The sequence below is a fragment of the Rousettus aegyptiacus genome, unplaced genomic scaffold, assembly GCF_014176215.1.
Source record: "Rousettus aegyptiacus isolate mRouAeg1 unplaced genomic scaffold, mRouAeg1.p scaffold_m13_p_8, whole genome shotgun sequence".
Taxonomy (NCBI): domain Eukaryota; kingdom Metazoa; phylum Chordata; class Mammalia; order Chiroptera; family Pteropodidae; genus Rousettus; species Rousettus aegyptiacus.
The window spans coordinates 46,179,862-46,203,344 of NW_023416311.1; the positions used below are offsets into that span (position 1 = coordinate 46,179,862).

Here is a 23,483-nt window from a genome sequence, read left to right on the forward strand (position 1 = left end):
AGTAAATTAATAATAGCTAAAACTTATTTAATATATGCAAAGCACTATTCTAAACACTACATATATCAGTTTTTTTCATACTTACAAAAACCCTTTGAAGTAGATGTGCTTATTAGCCCCGCTATACAGATAAAGACAGTGAGCACAGGGAGGCAGAGTAACCTGCCAAGGTACCTAAACACTCAGACTGCTAAGTCTGCTCCAGAACACCCAGCCCTTCTGTCTCTTGAAGTCACTGACATTTCTAAATCACACTATAAAGAGTTAGGTAAGTTTCCAGTAAACATACTGTCTGAATTCTGTAAGCAAATATATGTTAAAGGATATATATATATATTTTTTTTTAAATAAAAAGTGGTCCTGAACTATGTTGTTTACCACATCTACTCCCTTTGAAAATAATACCTCGTAAAACTCATATTTATTTTTTATTGTGATATTTGCTCTCACATTGACGAATTGTGATATTTTCCTTGACCTGCAGTGAAACTTTTCATAAGAAGTAAATATTTCTTTTTCATTATCAAGAAGTGTAAGATAAGTTCCTTGAAATGAATGGCAGTTTATAATTTTCAATAGCCACAGCATTTTCAAAAGATGTATTATCGTTTTGTTGCTTCTTTTGCCTACATAAGAATGAGTATTGTGGTGTATTCTCATAGGTTTGACTTAGCTGGTGTGGGAGATATGTGTATAAGAGAAATTCAGCAGGACTCATTTTATGTTTCTCTTATATATTCTAATCCTATTATTTATATTTTTTATTCTGTAGGTCTTCATATAAAGTTTTTCTCCTTTTAAATCCCTCTATATTTTTTTAGTACATGCTCTTCATCCTTTTTCTTAGACAAGTTTTACTTAGGTATTTCTCTTTCTAACTGCAAATAATCCAGTTCTTGTGCCTAAAAATAATGTCCTACTTTGTTGACATATCCTTAATAAAAGTGATACCTTTGTTATTTTCACTCAGAATTTTAAGCATACACAATGGCATGACTTGTCTTATCAGCATGTGTGAATTCTTCACTCATTCCTTTAACAAATATGTCTTGATCATCTTATCAAAGATGAGTAAAGTTTGGGCCCTGTGTCAGGCCAGAATTGTAAGTCAGGTAAGGATGATGACACATACTTCATAGAGTGGTCACAATAGAGGGAGGGAACACGAGGAGTCAGGAGCAAGAGTCTGAGAAGAGACCAGTGCGTGGGTCTGAATTAAGGGTTTTAAACCTGCGTGGTTGTGTTGAACATGATATTTTCAGGGGTTGCAAACTTAAATGATGTTAAAAGCCAGGCATAGAATGTAAATGAGTGAAGTGGGTCAAGTGCAATATTAGGGAATGGTGGAGACTGTTACGATTGGAGAGCACACATCTCATCAAAAGGCATTTATATTCTTATGTTTGTTTAAAACACAGACTCAGCCACACAAAATGTGTCCAGGCTGCCTATTTGTTATGACTCTGTTAACATGTAAGTACATAAAAGGTCTACTGTTTTGAGAAACCATCTGTGTTATAAATGTGCTAAGTGGACTAAGTCAGCCAGAGTTATACAGAGAATATGGGCCAGAAGTCAATGTCTAGGGTTTCAATCTACATTGAAAGAAAAAGAAGGGGAACGGAATTTGAACAACAACAAAAAATGTCAAAATCATCTCAGTCCATATAAGAGAGTGATAGAATGAATGTTCCCAATGAAATAGCAGTCAGCTGCTACAAGATCAAGCATTCTGCTGGATCATTGTTAAGCAGACCAAGCACATGCTTAGTGTATGAGCACCGCAAGGACAGCATATACAATCTGAAACAAAATTAGACTTTGGCCTTCCTTTCATGAATTGTACAGTTTAATAGATTTTAAAATTATTATTATGAAGATGAGGAAGAATCATATTTTTTTCCAGGACTTCATGGCCTCTACACACCTTAATCTGGCCTGGATTAAGCAATATATTTTGATTACAGTGCATAGAGGGATTAAGTGTTTGCCTGAAGATTAGACTCACGGTGACTGGGCATGGATGTTAGAAGCCAGGCTCAATAACAAATATAGCCTACTTTATTTGTGTTAATATGTAATCTAATGACCATTAAAACTTTTTCCCTCAAGTAATTCTGAATGTCTCTTTATAATTAACGTCAGACATTTGTTGTGCTAGCTATTAAGAAAAATTTCCAAAGTCATAGATTTGGGCTGTGTATTAATTTTTACAATAAATATACGCTTATTCTTTCTTACTGGTATTTATAAACATTGATTCTAGTCAGTGTTTAAAGTTTACTTTAAAAAGAGTTAGGTAGCATGTTTTTTTTTTTTATCAATTATATGGCATAAACGAATAAAAAGTGTAAAATGACATCTAAGAACTTTCATAAGTTAATAATTTTGCCATTATTTCTCAGTGGTTTCCATTTTTAAATATTAATCCTATGAAAAATAATACAGAGGCTCATAGAATTCTACCTGTATTTTTACATATTTGTGAAATAAAGATATAATATCTTTTTATCTCATTGAATACCAGACTATGATCATGTGAAGTTTGCAGTAATATGACTAAAGTTATTAAATCTACAAAGTATTTTTATATTACATATCGACAAGGTCTTTCAGATGAAGTGGAATTTCTCAAATACTGAAACTTGTAGTGCGCTTGGCAGTCTTAGTGTGGCTTATCATAAACTTTGGTATACCTTGAGCCTTAATTGAATGCTTTAAAAAATTTGTGGCTATTTCTTTCCTTGATCCTATTTGGAAGCCGCATTCACAGAGTTCTTTAAATACCTGGCATAGGTTGCTTACCACAAATCATCTCTAGGTCATAGGTGAATCATTTTATGTGAGACATAAATTTATAATGGAGTGAAACAAGATAAACTGTTAGGTTAAATTTTCTTTCATCTTTTTTGTTCTGTGTTTATCAGACAAAAACATGAACTTTGTCCCTTCAGTAGTATTAAACACCTTTATGTTCATTTGAAAATTTTCATGATTTTCAGAATGTTTCAGTGAAGATTTTAATTTTTTTTTGGTATATTTTGGTATGAAAATCAGTAGACTGCATGTTCCTTGAAATTGGGCGATTCACTTAAATAATTAGAAATAGTAAAGAAAGGAAATTCCTTCCCCCCTGCCCCAACCCACTATTGAAGGGACCTCTCTCTACCGAGAGGTCTATGGTTTCCAGCTTTTGCTATTTGCTGACTAATGCCAGAATCCTAATCCAATGTCTGGCAACACATTTTGTAAAGTGCTTTTGGTGATATAATAAACAATCTCTCTTTTAAGTCATAACATTATGTAATGTCTTTCACCAAATACTCAGGGTAGAAACTTTAAATGAAAAACTTCTTGCTTACAGTGGAAATTATAGTTTGGGGCTCATTTTAAATTGGTTTCCAACTGAGAGTAAGGTTGGAACTCATGAGAGATAATGTAGATGGCGACAGGTAATATTGAATGGTATGTGAAATGGCTGAGGTCTTTTTCCTGAAGTTACCTATTTATTGTTGGATAATGAGGTTGCTTGGAATAAAGATGATAAGAGAAACAGAATTAGCCATGAAGATATCCCAGAAAACTAGCAGTTGGAATGTTGCATCTAGGCCAAAACACTACTGCCAAAGGGAGTCTGCATCAAGCATTGTCTGTATTGCAAATAAATTTTATCATTCATATATGTGCATTTTTAAAATTCTAGAAATATAGATATATATATTTAAAATATTGATTAGTGGTTGAGTTTTCTTTTGTCATTGAATATTTTTCTTAAAAGATAAGAAGAGTAGAATTATTATCGTAATGGGATCTTTGAATTTTTTATTGTTTAACTTGCCTCCATTTCATACCCACCAATATGGCTAAAAAGTCTGATAATATCAACACTGATGAGGAAGTGAAGCAATATAACTCCCGTTAAGAGTTGGTGGGAATGTAAAATGATATAACAACTTTGGAAAGGGATTTGGCAGTTTCTTCTAAAACTAATCATTCATCTACTACATACATACCACTAATACTATATGACTCAGCAATTCCACTCCTAAGGTTTTATACCTATGAGAAATGAAAGCATATGTCTACCGAAAGATTGTACAAGAATGTTGCTAGTGGTATTATTCATAATTGCCCCCAAAATGCAAATACTTCACATGCCCTTCAATAAAAGAATGAATACAAAAACTGTTATATGAATTTAATTGGATACCTGTTGCCAATTGAAAGGTACAATTAGGAAAAATTGTTGAAATAGGAAACAATATAGGTGAATCTCAAACCTTTATGCTGAGTTTTAAAAAAGTCTTACATGAAAGAATACATATTGTGTTATTCTATTTTTATGAAGTTTTTAAATAGACAAAACTAAGCAACATAATAAATATCCACAAATAGTAGCCGCCTTTGTGAGTGGACATGAACATTGACTGAAAGGGGACCTGAGAAAACTTAGTGGGATGCTAGGAATCTAGATCTTAATGGGGGTTCAGGGTAAACAGATACATGCATTTGTCAAAACTGATTGCATTTAAGATTTTTGCACTCCACAGTAGGTAAATCTTACCAAAAAAAAAAAAAAAAAAAAAACAACCAAAAACATTACTCACATTGAACTCTACTGAATGATGTGTATGCTAAAGTGTTTAGGAATGAAATGTACTGGTGTCTGCACTTACTTTGAAATGCATCAAAAAATAAGATAAATTGATGGATAGTTACCTGGTTGGATAAGTAGATGGATATATCTGAAATAAAGCAAATGCAGGAAATGCTAATTATAGAGTCTAGATGATAAATAATGGGTGTTCACTGAACGATTCTTTCAACTTTTTTGTATGCTTGAAAATTTCTATAATATAATGCTGGAGGAAAATGAGTGTTTATTCTAAAAAGTTTAGAAGACACACCTTTTCTGGAATTTAGTCTAATTTAAGCTGAAGATGTGAAAGCATTTTTTAAGGGTTTCCTTTCTTATCCTTTCCACAACTTTGAATTTTATCTTATTCAATTACATCATCTTAATTGCAATGAGTTCATTACCCTTATAAATTATATTCTTTGGTACCACAAGCATAATCCAGTGATTAGTTTAAATATATTTATTAAGCACTGTATTTCTGTGGCTACTATAACAGAAATACAGTGCTTAATAAATATATTCTTTGGTGCCACAAGCATAATCCAGTGATTAGTTTAAATATATTTATTAAGCACTGTATTTCTGTGGCTACCGTAAACTTGGTAGCTAAAAACGACAAATATTTATTATCCCATAGTTGTGGAGGCCAGACATCCAAAATCAGTTTACTGGGCCAGAATCAAAGTTTCAGTATCCCTCTGGAGGCTCAAGGGAAGAATTCATTCCTCTTCTCTCCAGCTTCAGATGGCTGGATCATCCTTGACTCTGGCTGTATCACTCAGGTATTTGCCTGTAGGGTAATATTGCCTCCTCTCAGTCCCAGCCAAATCTCTCTCTGCCCCTCCTGTAAGGTACATTTGGAATTAATTGTATTTAGGGCCCACTCAAATAATCCAGGATAATCTCCCCATCACAAAATCCTTAATATAATCACATCTACAAAGTCCCTTTTTCCATATTAGGTAATATTTATAGGATCAATGGATTAGTACCTGTTATCTTTGGGGCTCATTGATTAGCCTGCTATAGGCTTTTTTTTTTTTAATGTGCCAAGTTTTGTGCTAGAGCCTGAATAATAATAATTAATATTTAATTGCTTGCTTTGTGTCAGGTGCCGTCCTATGTGCCTTACACTAATTCTTTTTCTTTTTTCTTTTACTAAGAAACATTTTGATTTGATTTAATGTGAACTTATTGGACCATACATTTCTTTCTTGCATATGTCAACTATTAAAGCCCCAAAGTGCTAGTTTTCTGAGAAATGTACTTTAGGAAATTCTATTCTGTTCTATTCTAAATAACCCTGTCTTATTTGTGTGGAGAATGTTAAAGTTGACAAGATTGTGAATTCCCTTTGGGAAGAGACTTGTCTTATCCATCTTTGTATCCATATAGTTAGGGGCATAGTAGAGGTTAGTAAATGTTTGTTGAATAACGAAAAGCAGCTTTGCAAACATCATGAAATGTAACCTTTACAAAATCCTTGGAGGTAGATACTGTAATTTCCATTTTACGTAAAAGACTTAGAGAAGTTGAATTATATTTCCTACCCAGGAATGACACACACACACACACACACACACACACACACACACTCACTCTCTCTCTCTCTCTCTCTCTCTCTCTCTCTCTCTCTCACACACTCACACACACACACACACACACACACACATACACACACACAGCTTTGACTGAGCATCTGAAACATAGTTACATTATCCATAACTGATTGATTTTGTACATGAAATATTAAAATTAATAAAATTCTGGTATAGTTAAGTATTATCACTTTTATTATTGTATTATGTTATTAATCATATGCAATATACTTTTTAATTTTTAACTTTTTTGAGAGGCCAGTTTCTCATGGATTAAGTCCACAGTGGTATTAAGAAATAGGAAGAAATTTTCTAAATGATGCAGAATTTTTTGATGTTTTCTTGAAACTTCAGCCTTTCCCCAGAAATGCCTCAAGTGTATCTAGTCTTTTTGTAGCTTTTTTTGAACATCGGATTTAAAAAATAAATCATTGACATTATGAATTTTCTAGTCATACTTCCCTCTTTACTTTGGTATCTTGAAAGCTTATGCCAAAACCTTATCCCACTTGTAGAAGCTTCTCAGGACAGAATCATGTAAATTGCTTCAGGGTGAGTATATCTCTAATTTTGTTTTTTTCCTGTCTGTATTTTCCACTGTCCTTGCCTCTCTCAAATATTTCTCTTGTAGTTTTGTATGCATTTATAGTTGAATAGACGGAATATAAAATAAATTTAGGCCCCTGAGTAAATATAAAATATGCGAATATATTTATATCTATTATATGTATATTATATATTACAACATATTATGTCATATACATGTTCTTATATATTGTATGGATTGTTTTCTTTTTCCTCTTTACAATATTCTTTGTACAACCTTAATTCAAGCCACTAATTCCTCTCATGCATCCCTGAGTATATGTTCTGTTCACTGACTTGCTTATACTATTACCCTTTAGAAAGCATTTTTCACCATTTTCAAAGTATGACATGACATCGAATTGCCATTATTTTTCCAAAGCCCCAAATTTTGCCAAATGGCCTAAGTGTTTTGTGTATGAGGACCATGTATTTACCCTTCAGTAAAAGATCACAAAAGGACTTTGTGCTGTAACTTTATTTTCTTTATAAAATTCTACTATTACCAGGGCAGAACTCATGACACCCTCAGGACCCACAGAGGCACAAAATAGGCCAATTGACTCCAAGCACATTTACCTGACATCCCTTTCAAATGCCTGACATTTGTGTTCTCTTCTTTATTCCAAAACTGACTTTAGAAAACAATAAACTGCCCCTCCTCAACTCTCAATCTTGCTTCTTTCTCAGAATACCAGAATGTATTCCTTTATTGAGGTGGGTACTTGAGAGAAGTATTTATTGTGTAGAGCAGAAATAATTATACTATTACTCCATTTTGCTACCTGGTTGGTTGATTATGTAGACAGAGCAGTAATAATCAAGGATAGAGCATTTAGAAATATGCCAGAGATGTACTGTTCATTTTGATTTATCTTTTTAAATAACATAAAGCTGAGTACTGGGGTTGGGAGTGTTGCTTGTTCCTTCGGGCTGTCAGACATGATGTTGTTTGCAAGGTACCCATGGTCTGAAACAAATAGCAAAATATGCCTTCTTTCCTCTCCATGCTTACTTACTGTCTTGCTTTTGCAACTTTTGCAAGGAGAAAATGGGTAATGCTGACCCCCCATGGTTTCTATCAGTCTTTTGAGCTGGCTTCATTCGCTTTCCACCACTCTAAGAAAGATATGTGTTTTCCCTTTATAGGGAATAGACTAATGACTAGTCCAAACAAAGCAACCTGTAGTTTAGTGATTTTTGGCATTGCTAAAATTTCTTTACTAAGTGTATTTACAACAATTATATTTTTTTGTTGATTTAATGACAGTATCAATAAGGGGAAATGTATTGTTAAGAATTATATTTATAAATGTATATACATGCATGCACATGTATATACTGTGTACTCTTTTGAATATAAATTAAATTATTGATAATTAAGTCTTCACTTTGATGAATAGAGTTAAGAAAGAATCTTCTAGAAGTATATTTTCAAACAAATAGACTTTTTAATGTCAGAAATCATTAAACTGGTAGCCAGAAAAGCTAAGTAAGTTTCACTAGACTTTCCCTGTAATTTCTAAATCTCATTTTATTACCTTGAATATTATTTAAGCAGAAAATAGGGAGGACTCTGTTTTTCTATTCTTCAGATAAATAAAAATTACTGAAATCAGCTATCATCCTTCCTTTGGGATTTTAAACAATATAAACTGCAAACTTTTCTTTAGGGAATTCTTAGTTAATGCCCCTTATTTTCATTTGTAGAATACGTGGACTGTTTTTTTCTTTTTTGAAAAAGTAAAAATGTTACTTTTTTAAAGTAAAAAAGTTCTCTCTGTATGTAAACATAATATACTAAAATAGCTAAATGTTATCTGCTGCCTCTCTTTCCTGTAAATGTTAGAGCAAAAATTATTTTACCTCTGATGTGAACATTAATATGTAATGGCGTGGCAGAAGATAGGAATAAAGCAGTGGCAGAACCGGGGCTTTGGAAGTGTGTTTTATGAATTCAGCAGGGATGATCCTTAAGCCTCAAAGAGTTCTGAGTTCAGCCTAGCTAAGCATCAATAAGGTCAAGTTTACGCAGTGACCCTGCCTTCATCAAGCCCATGTGATTTTTTCCCCTTTCTCATTTCTGAATGAATATTTTGTCACTTTGTTCCCACTGTCTATACCTTTCCGCCTTTTTAATCTAGAACTCCTTCATCCCTTCTTTTTTTTTTAGAAACTAACAAGACTTCATTACTATTGTCCCAATTGCAGAATGAATTCATTTTATATAATTGCCACTTAAAATCACCTGTAAAAATTTTCTTATTGGATTTTGATCAGGCCAGAAAGTTACTAAGCTTAAAAATTAATGACAAAGTGCAGGTTTGGATGCTGTGTTGTCTGACTCCAGAGTGAGGGTCCTGGCCGTACATCAGGACACAGGCCCCTCTGACATCTCCTGAATGAGGAAGGAACAGGGACATTTAATAAGTGGGATTTTAAATGTGTAAACAAAATTAATGACTAAGTACAGGCTTCCTGAGTATGAAGGCTTGGAATGGAGATTACCGATGTGCTTTCTTTGTGTCTTATTACAACCTATCTAGTTATAAGCTTTCAAAGATATAAAATTAGGTGCTCTCTTTATTGGGTTTTAAAATAAATAAACCATATATATGTATATATGTGTATATATATATGTACATACGTACATATGTATATATGTTACTAAAAACATTTTCTCTATTTGAGTTAGTACATTGGGATGTTGAATATAATTGTTAGCTAAAGTAAAACCCTTCTTTTGACTTTTATAAATTGTCTTCACCTACCATGTTTTATACATAGTCTTCTGAGAATTTGGCTTATCCAAAAAGAAATTCTGTGCCTTCCCAAGCGAGAAGGAAACCTTTTGTCAGCATCTTGTCTGAGTTAACTCCTTAGCTACGCAGGTCATGAGAGGTCTGTGTTGAACATCAGTCTTTGGCTCTGTCACAACACTGATATTGAAGCATAGGCCAACTCCCAGAGTAGAGAGGTTAAAGAGGCAATTAGTCACTACAAAGCCGAAACTTGTGGTGTCCTCTGGTAAGGAAGTACTTAACTCTTTCCTGAATGATGCCTGAAATCTCATCTTTTGTGTGCCTTTGTATTCTGCTAAAATAATATGCTTAGCCATTTTAAATTAAAGTTGAACTTAAATACATGATGTCTGTTGAATCAAGACGTTCTTATCAATACTTAAAGCAGTTAAGATAAAGGGCATGGGGATGGGCAGGGAGATTATCGTCAATTATATGTGTAATATGTCACCTAAATTTTATTTTAGCTGTTTGGAAGCTGCAAAGTCTTTTGGAAATACTTCTACCTTTACCATGGAAGTTCTGATTTATTATTGGCGGGGTGGAGGGGAAGAGGTGTTGTTCGAGCTTTTTTGCCAGAACTCAGCCTGACTTTTTTTAAGGGCCCAGGCTTTTGCTTCCACATAGTAAATTTTTGTTACTTGCAGGATAACAAAATCTTATTTTCTGCCCTCTATCTTAAAATATGCCAAAATACCATAAAAAAGCACCAATCTTAACTGTATCAACATTGTACAGTGGTGCCTAGATTCCCCCAGAGTTATTGGCTGTAAATTGATGGAAACCCAAAAGGCTTAAAGGAAGAATATTTCTTGACTTTTCTTATTTCAAAGTAAGGACATTTTTTTTCCTATTGAGGAATGAATAAACTGCTAAACTCGGAAGTCTAGCCTATAATTGTCTAGCATTTCCTTTGGTCCTGAAATATAACTATTTTCAATTGATTTTCAGTAGATATGGAGATAGTGATATGATTTCTCTGCTTCGAGGTATCATTAATTTTTCTGCTCCTAAGTAACATTAATATCAACAACAACAACAACAAAAATACTAGTTGATCTGTCAAAGTTATAAGTATTGTGCCCGTCATTTATAATAATGTGGCTTTTTGATTATATCTTTTAACATTTTAACACATAGTTTGTACTCAATAAAACATTGTTGAATTAAATAAATAAATAAAAGCTTATCGTTTTTCTGCCTTTAGTATTCTGAGGAATGCACAGAAAAAGTTAGGTAAAGTTGTTTTATAATGGTTTAGTGTAGTTGTCCTAAAAGGAAAGGAAATGGCTAAAATTAAAAACAAGGCTTTTAGATAAATATTTCTGAAATATTAAAGCCAGAGCCAAGTTTATCACAAAAATGTTAGTTGCATCTTTCTTCTTCCCTTTTGGAAAAAAGTTGATCCATCTTATTTCTTGGTAGGTTAAAGAAAATATTCATTTAAAAATTATTGCAGGCTTTATTCTGTATGAAAAACATTTTTAAAGTACTCTAAGAAACATTCAAATTAAATTAGAACATGTTTTGCTATTAGGATGAAGAAAAAATATTTCCATGAGAACTGGTTTGTGATGGTCATCCTAAATATGTTAGAAAATATTGTTTTGCTGTCATATTAATGAAAAAGGTTTCAGTCCTGACTGCTACTTACTTTCCAGGTAGGAAACATAGCCAAGGTTAAAGATGCTCAGGGAGAGGGTGGTCCAGAAAGATTCAGCAAATAACATCTGTCATGCCTCCCTCAAAGGTGAGACACCTGTGTTGGCAAAGATACAAACAGAGAATTTTAAGTTTCAGTAGCATTTAAGTTTATAGGCCACTTTTTGTGGTATGTCTCATTAAAAAAAAAAAAACCTTACCAACTATTCTCATTTTGTAACCTTTCCCTATCTCTCTGTTACAAAATGGACATCAGTTCTCCACTGTATAAGTAGCAAATACCTAAATTAATCTTAGATTAACCAATCAGACATTGGCTTTCCAGAGAATAACATTTGGTAAGTGAGAACTTAATAAGTGTCCCAAGATAATGTTGTTAACTGGTGGAGCTGTTGACATTTTACATGTCACTCCTAACCCCTGTGGTATATTAAGAACGTGCTTCGAGGAAATGATTTAACATTTTAATTTCAAGTTAACCTTAAAAAATAAATAAATTAACTCTCTCGCAGCAAACATCTCTTATGAGATTTTCTATGAGAATATCTTTGGAAGTTTACATGAGAAATTTATTTAAATATGTATTTGGTACTGTGTTGTTCATGGGATAGAATAGAAGAATATTTATAAGAAAGTATACCATAATACAAAGAGCACTCAATACATCACTTTGATGTCATGTGTCACTTTCCCAAAATAGTTTTTCATTTGTCATTATGTGTAGTTGTTTAAATGAAAGATTAAAAATAACTATTGCATGCTATTTCTATAAGGTTAAGGTATATTAATAGGAAAAGTATCTAACTAGAATCCTCATAAACGAAACTATATTCACATGTAATAAGGAGAAATGTACTATTGGATTTTTGAATTGATTCATTCTATATATGTTTACTTGATAATTTACCTCTTATACATAGAAATCTTTTATACAGTGTATTTTCTGAAAGCAGGGTATACCTGTAAGTCATGCCCATTCATTTGCTGCACTGGGATTGGATTATTCTTCAGTAAAACTCAATTTGAGGCTTTGAAAAAGTCAGATATTATTCTTTCTGTAAGATGCCAAATTATTTTGGTGAGTTTGGCTACCATTTGAATGACCCATGTATGAGTCAGAATGAGCTTATGTGGCACAGAACTGGACCAAGTTTGCTCTCTTGTTGCACTTTCTAGATTTTATAAATTCCTTTTATTCCTGGTGTGTGTGTGTGTGTGTGTGCGCGCGCGCACGTGCATGAGAACTTCTTAAGGGTAATATAACATAGTATAGCTTGTTTAGTTTTAAGAAATGATGAAAATGAAGCTCTATTTTTCAAATCCCCAAATAGATTACTTTTACGATGTATTTGTGTTTCAGGAGTTGTAAGGTTTGATTTATGTATTTATTCAACCTTAAACATGCCTAGCTCCCTGTTGCACTTATTTGCCAATTACTTGCAGTACTCTTTATACTTTTTGTTTTAAATCTGTGGGGTTGTTTTGTCTTGTTGCATTTTTCTTTTGCTTGAAGATATATCTATTATTCAAATATAGAATTGACTTAGGAAAGAACATCCTAAAGTTTATTTAGAAATTCACCAAGCCACATACTAATGCATCTCTAATGGGGACATTTCTTTTCACACCTCTAAGGTGATTGAGCCTGTCCTTTAAAGTGAGATTTACAAACCAGTGTCTGGCAGCTCCAATTAGCTTCTTTTGGGCTTGAAGCACATCACAAACAGTAACAAGGTCTCCTAGGACACTCCTCCTGCAAGCAATGTAGTCATATTTCCTCATTAGTTCTTTTCAATTGTCACTAATGCCAAGTTCCTGCTTTTGAGTAGGAGACAAAAAACATAAAATTTGGTATGTATGTAGAATGGGCCATTGTTTTCCATAATTCAAGGCTCTTTTGAATTCCTTTGATAGTTTTGAAGCTTACACAGCTTAATTCATTAACCTTTACCCTTCACATAAATCAGGTGATTAGGAATCTATTGCTAAGGAGACCGATTTTCCCTCCACTGAAACTATGTAATGCCTTCTCTTCTCAAAAAAAAAAAAAAAAAAAAAAAAAAAAATCCTATGCAGTTCACAAAAAGCAACCTTTGTGTTGCTTTTCAAATTTCATCAAATGTTTCAGGTACATTTCAGAATATCATCAAAATCAAGTGAGCATAAAATTACATTATTATAAAAAATAATTCTGAATGCTTTGGAACAGGTTTTCTGGCCCTTTTCAGTATTCTAAAGGAGTTTATATATATGTACTCAACAGCTGTTACTTAAGAATTTACAATGGTTGCAATTTCTTAAAAATTCTCTTCTGAACCCTGCCAAAACATAAAAGCAAGAAAATAATCCGAGGGAGGCAATTCAGAATAAGCTAAAATATATTTAAATTAACCTAGGGCATTTGATTTGGAGAAATTTTTCATGTAGGCCCTCATTTTTAGAGAATGATGATGTGAGGCTCCAAAGAAGGTAGGTAGGTGGTGGTTCTGTGGCTCCATGAAGGTGAGACGAGAATGCTTGTCCTTCTGATTCTTTATTTCCTCCTGTTAGGACATGTCTCCCTTTATTTCCCAGAACTCGAAAGATGGTTTATTATTATTTATTACTAGAAGTAGCCTTGTGTTTGATGTTCATGGACTACTTTAACAGTATTTGCTATTCTGAGTTTTTCCACTATGCCATGTTATTAATATTATGAATTTCTATTAATTAATCATATAGATTGTTATACTCCTTAAGGATATAGTTCTTTCCTCAAACTTTATCATTCCTGAGGTTGTCATTGCATGAATTGGGAAATCTTTAAATGTACTAACCCATAGAGAATGTGGCCATATGGTATTCTGAGGTTTGTCTTTAGGGGTAGTGGGGACAGTGGGGTGGGGGGGGGGGGTAGAATGGTTAAAACTTGAATTCTGGATTATGCATTTAGGAGCTCATTGCTTGCCCCTAGGGACAAACCTGTAACTTATCGCTGAGACTAATGAATATTCTCTGATGTGATATCCATGAATAGGAGAGGGGATGGAGAAGCAAAGGTTTTAAATGTGGTCTTTGGTTCTATCACTTTTCTTCTCACTTACAGATAGATTATCACTTTGCAAATATTTCTTCTTTATTAGGACTGTTTTAAACATACCCTTTTAAAAACTTTATTTAATATGTGTAGTTTAAAGCATTTTAAGTTTAAATAATTACTAAGCTTTACTACCTTGTTTGTTGCCTCCATACACCCTATTTAATGAACTGGGAAATGCTCTCATGTTAATACACTCAAGGTCATGACTAGAGCCAAGAGTCTTTTAAAAGAGAATAGAAGTATTTAGAAGAAATGTGATCCACAGACTCGAATTGTGTTATAATACATTCCCATGAATGTATTATAGATTGGGGTCTAAAAGTTTCCAGAAGAAAGGACAGTCACCATCCATGGTCTCTCATCATAACCTACTATCACCACAGGCTGCCCGGGAAACTACACCTAGACTAATCACAGGGCTGCAGGCACCAGCCAGGGAACCGATGTGGGGTTCCATTTCCACCAATTTGCAGTGAAAGAATAATGGAAACAATTTCCATTTTTAACTCAAAACAATAGCTATTTTAACTATTTACCTAAACCACTCAATTTTGTGTTTTAATGTTATATTAAGAGTTTCAATCCAGATCACAAAACTTGGAGATTCTCCAAATATCACATCTATAAGTGATGTGATCTTTAAATTAAAAAAAAAAAATCAAAATTTCCTACAAATAAATCATCCAAGGAATAGTTTTTTTTTTCTTCATGAATTTGTATTCGAAGTTATGTTGTGCAGAACTCCTCGTACACTGTAATTAAAAGTGTTTGGAAAACTATGTAACTGAGCTTTCAATTTCAAACACAGCAAAAATCCTAAGTGATCCTTTTTAAAAGCAAAGTGCTTTTCTCTTATATTTCTCTCTCTCTCTCTCTCTCTCTCTCTCTCTCTCTCTCTCTCTCTCTCTCTCTCTCTCTCTCTCTCTCTTGTTTTTGGTCTAAAAGATACTTATTGCTTACTTCTAATCATGTGTTATCTCTCGGCTATTGCCGCTTGCGTGCGTAAGCTAAATATATATGTGATATCTATCAACAATAACTTTTCTCTCTCATATAGAGAGGAAACTTGATGTTCATGTTCTTTCATCAGTTTTAAGACACTTTTCATCCAGTGATTTATTATCTTGTTTATATGAATACTGGTTCTTGTTGCCTATGAAATAGCATTTGATCTGGCTTGTGCAGCAAAATCAATTTGTATTATTTGCTGTTTATAGTCTGCTCTGTGTGTCTTTAATGTTCATATTGGCTTGTAGCATATCTAATATAAAATCAAGTGGCAGGAACACAAATAGGATATTACATTTGTTTAGAGTTTTTTCATAATCAAATATAAAATCAGGCATTTTGAACTATTTGAAAAGAGCATGAGAACAAAATAAATGATATAAACATTTCTGTACTAATTTACTTAATTTTGTTGTGATCATACAAAATATTGAATCTGCTAACTTTTTCGGTAGGTGATGGAGGACAGTGGATGTGTATCTTTGATATGATAGAGAAAGTAGTCAGACTTTATTTTTTAACTATTTAAGATTTTGTAATCATCTAGGATTTCATTTTTATCTTTAGCATGTGAAAATGAGTTTTCACATGTTAAAACTAATGGTCATTGCTTGTCATGTTTCATTTCTGCTTTTATCCTTTTTAATGAATTTATTCAAAAGTTACATCAAAGCCAAATGACATGAAATTAGGTTTTTAAATTTATCCTGATAATAAACTGTATCAATCATAATCACATTGCGTTAATGTTTTAAGTTTTGTTTTGTACCCATGGAAGACCTTACCAATTTTTATCATTAATGTTTTTTAAATAGCCAAAAATGAATGTGTACTCAGTTATTCCAAGGAACTTTGAAATGTTTATCATTTCATTAAAACTATATTCCATAAAAACAATTTAAAAGAAAAATATGCTTTTTTCTATAACTGACTTAACCTTCAATAATGAATTATGTGAAGTAAAATTGTTTAAAATATCTTGACATTTTATGAAGATACCTACAAATAAGCCAGACAGCAAATAAAATATCTGAAAGACAGAGATGGATACTCAGTAATTTTTTGATGGATTATACACATAGGTATCAAATTACTTGATCTTTACTTCCTAGAAAAGGTTAATGACTCTTTTTGCTTTTACCCTTTTACTTAACCGTTATTTATAAAGATTAAAACAGGAACTGCACTGAAGGATGCATATGCCTATGTGTCACTATGACCGTATAGGTTTTTCTGATATTATAGGGACTGAGCCACAAAAGGGACTGTGTTGTTAATCATTATTTTTAAAGTTCATTCAATTCTGCACTACATGTTCCACTAGGGCTATTAGAGCAGAGTGCACCATTCGAAAACCTTTTAACTTAAACCAGAAAAGACTATAAATCTTACATATCTCTGTCTATATTATTAAAACATCCTGCCCCTATGCAATAATTCATTTAAAATATTAAGAATAAAACATTTTAAAGTAAAAGATTTTAAAGTTCTTATGTGTGCAGATTTTTCCTTCTATAATCAATATGTTATAGATTTTTAAAACATTTGTATTTTATGTTAAATAAAATTTTGCCAAAAAATGCGTGTTTCAGTGTTATCAAACCTCATATTAATAATTGAGCTATGAGCAGTAATATTACCATCCACCTATAATGGTCATCCATCTATATTCTCCAGTTTTATTATAATTATTTTATACTATTTTATTGTATAAATGACATATGATTATTTTATAGCATATATTTACTAGTCTTTTACTACCAAATGAAACGTTACTATTAAAAGAATATCTCCTTTTTCATTGCTTTGGTTTTAAAAGATGCACCAGGCATAAATGTATTTAATTAAAGCCATTTAGACCAGGGAATATAATACTTATTCCTGAAACACTTTGAAAGAGATTTGTTGAAAGAAGAAAGCTGTGGCATTCATCATATGCTGACCTCTTCCTGTGATAATCGTGGCCAAACTCTTGCTAATTTAACTTGAAACACATTAGTGTAACTCACCACTTTTTTGTGTTTCAGGTGTGTGGAGGTCATTGCAAAGGAAGGACAAAACCTGAAAGAGCTGTATTTGGTATCCTGTAAAATCACAGATTATGGTATGTAATGAGCTATTGCTCTAATCCTTTTCATGAATAAAAAGTTACAAAATCTTTGAAAGATTTTTAAAAGAAATCAAAAACAATATCTCGTAGAGACTTTTTATCTGTGCCAACTCTGATCATACCAAAAATCAAAAAAGTTAAGAAATCATGAGGCTAAGAACCAGAGTAAAATTAACTCCATGGAAAATCATATACATACACACACACACGCGCACACACACACACACACACACAGGATTAGAGAGTATGGCTAAAAGCTATATCAGGATGATTAAATATTTGATATAATAAATATAACTAAAGAAATTATCACATTGAGTTGATTTGCTTAATTTAGTGTCATGTTAAGTGCGCTCCTGCTGACATTCCAAACGCCAAAATTCTTAAACCAGGGAAGCTTCCATGTTTAGATGTATGGGAAGGAAAGAGTATACATTTTATGCAAAAGTATTAATTATCTTAAATTTCATTATCCTTTAAGGTGGATAAAAGCAAATCGTTATATAAAAATACGAAAAGTTTAAAATCATTCTGTTGAAGAAATAAAGAAAAATAACCTAGCCTTTCCTTTTTCGGTTTTATATTTTTTTAAATTAATTTGTGTATTTAATCTAAATGTAGAACTTTAGCCAGATATTTGGCTTTATGAGAGACTGAAATGGTTTCCTTTTCTCTCTTCTGATATTTTAATTTGTTCATTTATATTTGAGAATACGCTGTCTACCTTAGGGAAACTAATAATACATTAAGTTTTTATTGTTGACTCTGACATGCTAATAAATGACTCCAGTCCCAGAGTGTCATGCTGACCATCTGCCCTCGGTGGGTGATTTGCATTTTACCAGCTACTAAATTCATCCTTTGAAAAAACTCTACTAAAGCAATAATAGAAAATAACGTTAAAAAAGATTTGGCTTAAAAATAACCGTAATTTCTTTTCAGAGTTTATTTTTTGAGAATGATAAATGTGTCTTATGTGAATTTATCCATAATGTTTCTGAGTTGTTGGTTTTTTCCTAATTATATCATGTAAAAGGAGTGTTTTGATATGTTTTTCTTTCCTTGTAGTTTGTTTAGACACAGTAACTCTAAAATCTCCACCATCTCCGCATTATCTGTCCAACACAGGGCATGTGCTCAGTACATAGAGATCTGTTAATTAACTAGTACATTCATTTAAAACTTTTTACTTGGCATTCAAGGTCTCTTAACATTAGTCCTCTACGCACCTATCCCAGTCTTATTTCATATTTCTTCCCTTTACCTATTCTCTGCCAATTCAGATTGCTAATAGCCAGGAGAGCTATGGATTAAGTTTCTTAGAATGAACTCTTCAATGTCCTGCAGTGGAAATATTCCTGAAATTACACTGTGTTCCAGTACCTGTTAAATTAGCCAGTGCAATGAAATGTTCCAGAAGATATGGAGAAGAGAAAAAGCTTTGCACTTTGAGACAGACCCGGGGTCAAGTTCTATCTTTGCTCTTTGTTTTTTGGCCTTACCGAGAAGTTTCTTCACATCTCTGAGGCTCAGTTTCCTCATTTGTGAAATGGGGAATTGATGTCTGACTTCATGCTTCTTTGTGTACTCGGCATCCAGTTTAGTTAGCACAATGTATACTTCTAATAATTATTGCTTTCCTACAGAAAGGGGACAGAAGAAAGATTCACACAAAATCCTCTACCTTTTTTATTTTCGTAGGTCTCAGAGATATTTTGTTGTTGTTGTTGTTGTTGTTGCTATGGTTTATTGTTACTGTTTAGTGATAGTCTCATGTTCCAGCATTTTGAGATTTTAGAATTTTTTTTCTGTTGATGTGAAAACTATGTTAAAACCTTGCCAGTATGGTTTATATTTATTCGTATCTCTGAATTGTTTAGGCTTGTGGTTCTCTGCACATTAGAATCACCTGGGAAGTTTCGCAGGCATACAGATAGAAGCCTGTGTCTTACTCGAGAATCAGAATTTCGAATACGTGGAGCCCAGGCAATGATTTTGTAAAACCTGCCTCAGTCATAACATAAACCAAGGTTGAGAAGAACTGATGTAATTCAGTTGAGGGAACCAGAATTTAGCGTTTTGGGAACTTCGCCCTGTGATGACAAGAAATCTATCATGATTTCCCTCATATGTTAGACCTTCCGGTTTTCGAGCTCTCTGCCCCACTTTGTCTCATCCTGAGGTTTTAGATATTCCCAGGGTTCATGGTGAAAGTGTCAGTGCATCTCTTGGTTCTGTTCTTCAGAATGTTGAGAATGATTGGAAAAGGGCAATAGTTTATGAGAGTTTAATATAATTGCTATTTGGTTATAAAATCTTTAAAAATTACTGAAAGTTAGCTCAGCTCATCTCTTTTTTTCTAGTTTCATACCAATAACACATGAATAATTTTTTTGTCAAAAAGACAGTAAAAAGGATTATTCATTGTAACCAGAGAAACAGAATATTATTGTAGGTAACTGCTCTGCTAGGAGAGGCTGTCAGCAATCTCTTACCCTATGTTAATTATAAATTTTAAGAAGGAAAAACAGATGCCTTTCTCTTCCTTAACTGGATAAATAGAGACATATTCTATAGAACTTTTTTGATCATTGAGGCTACTTAGAAATCGCCAAATTTGGTGTACACCTGATACTAGGAGAATTCCATCCTTCAAGAGACTATTCCCTAATTCTGCTCCCTACTCACATTCCAGTTAGTCTCCTCTTCTCCTTCTCTCTTCGTGGTACATATTTGCACATGTTTTCAGTAAAGTATACTGAGATTTTTGAAGTTTTTTGCAAGATGTATTAATTCAGAAACAGCAGCTCGCCTGGCATAGCATTTGTAATTTTTGTTAAGATTCTCACAGATGTTAAATGTGATATTATTGCACTGAGCAACACCTGGCCAGGCTGTTACGAAGTTATGTTCATTTTAATTTGTGTATGATATAGTTGCTATGAAGAAAACTATCATTCTAATAGTCTTCTTATTCCCCAAGTTGAACATAGATATTTATGGTAAAGGATAGCAATTATAAACAAATCAATAATTCAGGCACAGCTAAATGGAAAATACAGTTTTGAGAAATTGCTCCCTGAAGAGAAGTCTAATATTGTCACTCTTCTATCACTGAACAAATATTGTTATAGTCAGTATTTGGGGAAAAACATCAAACTTAAGAGTCAGAGATGAAGTTAGAATTCTAGCCGTGCCTCTCCTTCTCTTTGAGACCTTGGGCAAATTACTTATCCTCCTAGTTTTGTCATCTGTTAAGCACATGATAATACCATAAAGGTAGTGAAAATGAATATGCAACATCTGTGTTAATTCTGGTGACATAGTGGATACTCATACCAGTTGACAGTTCTTATAATAGAACTATCTTTTTTGAAGAAGAAGAAGAATCAGCCTTCCTCCTCTCATAATTACGGCTTTTCTGTTTGTGGGACTCATTAATTAGGAGTTTCAACTATATTAGTCTATACTTGCCTAATTGACTTTCATACCTAAGCTATCTAAATCAGGTTCTTATTTGTAGGGAATAAAGAGAAAGCAATATCAAAATGTTTAAAATCTTTAATTTGCCATGTTAGGTTTCTACCCTATCTCTTGTGTGTGTTACTTTTTTTTTTTTTTAACAAAATGAGCTTTTATTAAACTAAGCTGGAGACATGTATTAGTTAGCAAGGCTGGAGTTACAAAGAGATCCAAAATAATACTGAGGTTAAACAAGGAAGAATTTTATTATCCCTTATGTAAGAGTTTAGAAGTAAACGATTTGTCCAGGGTGGATTGGTGATATTGATTTATGTGGTCATTCAGGCATCTAGGCTAGTGGAATGTCCTTCCATCTTTACCATGTGGCTTCCCTGTCTGAGCCTAAGGTGGCAGCTCCATTTATTACCACTTCCTGTGGTGGGAAAGAGGAAGAAGTAGAAAATAGTTTCTATATGCAAATATGAACCTAAATTTGTATACCTTTCATTTTTGTTTGAGTGGTTTTCTCTTGGCTCCCCTTATGGTTTTCTTTATTGTTATGATAATTTGTCAGTGAATAGTGTCCAACCTACCTTTCCACTCACCATCAAACATTTTTCTGTTGAAAATTCCCCTCTGGAAAAGTGTATCCTTATGATTAAAAAGAATGAAAGAAGTAGAAATCAACTTGTATTATTTAAGCCTAGAGAGGCCAGAATCAGACTTTCTCTTGGGCTGCAGGGCATAGAACATGTGGCGAAATAAATTAGATGGATGAATAAAGCACTTATCTCTGATAGTGTCTCCATAGTGAATTTTACCAGTGTGACCCTGTGTCAAGAGTCAGTTGTAAAAAGGACCCAGGTTTCTTTCTGGGTTGTTACCACATTTCTTTTGACTTTAGGACCCTTCAGCACCCTAGAACACCATAGAAGATATTTTTGCTTCCCTGCTCAAGTTGTCAAATAACCTTTAATTAAAGAGGACTATAAACACGCAACTACAGATACTGGAGTTTGGGGCCTACAGGGTCCCTGGTAACCCACAGGCTCACCCTGTGTCACTCTACATGCTCTCCGTCACTTCCACAGGCCCTGGGGCTGCTCTCTCTGTGCAGTCTTTGGCTGTGCCTTATCCTCCTTGGTCCCAATGCTCTTCTGCTGGATCTGGGACTTCTAAACCTATCCTGAAGCTTGCCACAAAAGCTTTGGATTGCTCTGGACAAAAGGTCTCCCAAATCAAGGAGGTTTTTGTCCCCATGATTATCTCATTTAAGATGTCAATTTCAATTGGTCTGATATTCATTCTGTAGATAAATATTGATTCAGCACCTACTATGTGCTGGGCTCTGTGGGAGATGCAGGACTATTTTCTGTATTCCTGGAGCTTTCATTCTGGTGGGCTAGAGAGGGACAGGGCTAGCCTGCTTATTAAAAAAAAAAAAAAAAGTATTACATCCAGACAAGAAGAATAGCAGGGAGTGGCCTGCAGACATTAATCTTTGCTTTGTGTAACCCACACCTGACTCCAGCCTTATTGACCTCCTAACACTATTGAAAGATTAGTGGGTTGTATGTTCCCAACTTCTTCTTGGGATACAAGCCCTCTTTAGTTGTTAGTTAACCCAAGTCGGGACCTGGGATACATTATTAATGTCAGCATACTGAAAACATACACACAAAAAAATCCCAACAATCAATCTGGGTTATACTAGGTATCAAGAGTGCTTCATCTTTTCTTGTCAAACCAACACTGATAAATTATGTAACAAAAAAATCTTATACCAAAATTAACTTTGCTTTTTACAATATCATCTTATTTTATATATTATTAGGTACGCATTACATAAATACAATGATGTTTTACTTAAAATTTTATTCCAAGTTTTTCTGTTTTGCTTCATTTTCAAGTTGTATTTCAGACAGCTACAAGATTGCTAGCTAAGATTCAACTCCTTTTGTCAGCAGGAATACTCTAATATTGGTTATCAAGTGACAGAAAAGAACTTCAGAAAATACATTTGCAAGACAAAAAGAATGTCTTATTGTTTACTGTTGATTATTCGCATTTTCCATTCTATCATTTAAATATAGATAGCTTATGTTGTTTCTAACAAAATTGTACTAAATTGCTAAATCTTCTATTGTTTCAAATTTCCCTTTTTTATATGTCTTTCTAAAAGTTATTTCTCTCTGCTTCTACTTCTTTATGTTATTGCTGGAGTTCCTCACTACTGGATTTCTAGGTTTACTGTTGTTTTCATCAAGTATTATGTTGTTGTTTTTTTTTCCTGCTTCTCAGTAATGGTCTTGACTGTTCACCAGAAATTTGAATTTAATTATAAGTTTTACTAAATGCTTTTCTTTGCTCAACAACAAAGAAATTATTTTTTCCCTATTTTTAGGTCACCCTAAGGCTGCAGTTTTATAACCTTGAAATAAAAGACTGAACAATAATAACGATGTTTACCAATGCGTCTTTCTATAGTAGACTAAAGATCTCAAATCTATTGAGAAGGACTTCTTAAGACATTTCTTCA

The 23,483-nt window shown here is 33.3% G+C and overlaps 1 protein-coding gene and 1 long non-coding RNA gene across 2 annotated transcripts in view; one reads left to right on the top strand and one right to left on the bottom strand.

The window, feature by feature from the left end:
- Positions 1-23,483, top strand: part of FBXL17 (F-box and leucine rich repeat protein 17) — a 444,087-nt gene that overhangs the window by 274,413 nt on the left and 146,191 nt on the right. The window contains exon 7 of the mRNA XM_016137227.2: positions 17,400-17,476. Coding sequence (XP_015992713.1) covers positions 17,400-17,476 — 77 coding nt within the window. The remainder of the gene's footprint in view (positions 1-17,399; positions 17,477-23,483) is intronic.
- LOC118606424 overlaps positions 5,220-23,483 on the bottom strand; it is a 49,532-nt gene continuing 31,268 nt past the window's right edge. The window contains exons 2-3 of the long non-coding RNA XR_004952379.1: positions 11,278-11,382; positions 5,220-5,483 (exon numbers count right to left, since the gene is read on the bottom strand). This is a non-coding gene — a long non-coding RNA (uncharacterized LOC118606424). The remainder of the gene's footprint in view (positions 5,484-11,277; positions 11,383-23,483) is intronic.